Source organism: Echinops telfairi, unplaced genomic scaffold, assembly GCF_000313985.2.
Source record: "Echinops telfairi isolate 266 unplaced genomic scaffold, ASM31398v2 ScPeMD7_3533;HRSCAF=4204_0, whole genome shotgun sequence".
Taxonomy (NCBI): Eukaryota; Metazoa; Chordata; class Mammalia; order Afrosoricida; family Tenrecidae; genus Echinops; species Echinops telfairi.
This window is the reverse complement of record NW_022107431.1, coordinates 64,883,068-64,885,025: the sequence shown is the minus strand read 5'-3', so window position 1 is coordinate 64,885,025 and position 1,958 is coordinate 64,883,068. Positions and strand designations below refer to the sequence as shown.

At 46.4% G+C, this 1,958-nt stretch overlaps 1 protein-coding gene across 1 annotated transcript in view; it reads right to left on the bottom strand.

The window, feature by feature from the left end:
- Positions 1 to 1,949, bottom strand: part of ENPP3 (ectonucleotide pyrophosphatase/phosphodiesterase 3) — a gene marked incomplete at its 5' end in the record, with an annotated part of 88,039 nt that extends 86,090 nt beyond the window's left edge. The window contains 2 exons of the mRNA XM_045294308.1: positions 630 to 755; positions 1,919 to 1,949. Coding sequence (XP_045150243.1) covers positions 630 to 755; positions 1,919 to 1,949 — 157 coding nt within the window. The remainder of the gene's footprint in view (positions 1 to 629; positions 756 to 1,918) is intronic.
- Positions 1,950 to 1,958: the final 9 nt, after the last annotated feature.

Below are 1,958 nucleotides of genomic sequence, written 5' to 3'. Positions count from 1 at the left end.
GACACTTCATTCTGATATGCTGGGTGTGACAGAAAACTAGCCTGTCACAACCAATTGGGTTCTAAGAAACTGTTCTACAATTAAAAAGAAATAAAAGAGACAAAGAATATAGTGTGCTCACCTCCTCCATGGGGATCAGGAGAGAGAGAGAGAGAGAGAGAGAAGGAATATACCACCAGCCACTCCTTGAGAGAGAGAAGGAATGTACCACCAGCCACTCCTTGAGAGAAAGATGGGGCTGTCTACTCCCATAAAGAGTTAGAAACTGTCCTCTAGGGTTGCTGAGTCGGCATCAACTTGATGTCACTAAGACCTTCTTGCATGTTATTTCCATCTTAGGGTCTGTCAGCCAATGCCTTAACCCACAACTTGTCTCTTCCACAGTCACTGGAAGGAAAAGGACCTGGCCTGGTAGGCCAGCATGGAGCTCTAAGTTCTATACTCGCCAACCTTTCTGCTAGAACTTCCCTCCTTCTGTAATACACAGATCAAATTTCTTTCACAGAAAGTACATTTCCTCCTCTGTTTATATGAAATAACTCAAGAGTCTCTGATTATTTTTATGGCTGAAAGCTAGGCCGGCGCTGGGCCTTTCCCTTCCATGACTGTGGCAGCAGCCATTTGCTTACCTTGGCAAACGCTCTTATAATCAGCACAGCAATCTTTCCTCTGCAAACAGTCATCAGAGCAGGAGCAAAGGCTAGACTCCAGCCTGGCCTCCCCACACCGAAATGCATTACAGGTCCATATTCGGGCTGTAAAAGTGCACCGTTCAAATCTGAGCATGTAATGAATGTAAAGTAGTCAACACAGAAAGCAGAAACATCATGCATTTCCCTTCTATTGCTGTCATACTGTAAAAAGTTTGGTTTATCTGCATCAGACACAGCATACAAGCTGCTTTTCCTCGTGGGCAGAGAGGAGTGCACCTTTACTAACTGTAGCTCTGGTCCGGTCACAGGGATGCGTCTGAGTTTGGAGAAAGGGAACACCATTCTATGCCCACACAGCCGTGAAAACAAGAGCCCTGAACAGGGCAGAGTCCCTGACTCTGACTAATGATTGGCATCTAGGACATCAGGACATCGAAGTCACAGGTGCACAACCAGGTCTGCAAGCAGGTCAGCAGGTCAGGGTGCCTCCCAGATGACCGTAACTGAAGTTGGCGATCCGCCCTCCCCTACACCTCGAGGATACTTCTGGGCTATATCCTTAGCAGGAGATGAGTTTAAATAAATCGTACTGTTCAAAATAAAATAAATGAAAGCAAGCAAGAGGCCACTTCCTTATTCCACCTGCTAGGAAACAGTGACAAAAATGTATCCACCCCCTGTGCTTAGGTAATATGTTCAATAGGTCACTGCTGTGTGTTGCAATGGTGTGTATGATTCCATTTCCAGCATGACTCGTTAACCAGGTCAGGAGAAGCTGGCCCGGAGGACTAAGGAAAGGGAATGCAGATCTTGACCCTGACTGTGGTAGACAGAGAGCACAATGGCAGCAGGGCTGCTCTGCAAACCTTCATCTTCTTCTCTGATCTCCTAATGAATTAACCATTACAAACCACCCCTTTGCTAAGGAAAAGAGGACCCTGGCATCAGCATCACTGAGAATAACCAACCTTAGATGGGAGACTTTCGTACCCTGAAATCTGAGAACCCCTGAAAATGAAACGAATCAAGATGTTGGGCGGTCCACCAAGGCAAAACTCTGTGGAAATACATGTGGTTTATCACACTCCAGGTGCTGAAAGCAATGCTATCCCTCAACCTGGATGAAATAAAGGAAAACTCTGGGTTTAGCTCCATCAAGAGGCCACCGGTCATTGACTGTGCTCCAGGAAGTCCAGGTGAGGGTAAGCATCTGCCCGAGGATAGCACAACCAGAATGCAAATGGACTGAGTGTCAGAATTCATACTTGATTCCACACAGGTGTTTTCAAAGTCCCAACAGCAGTC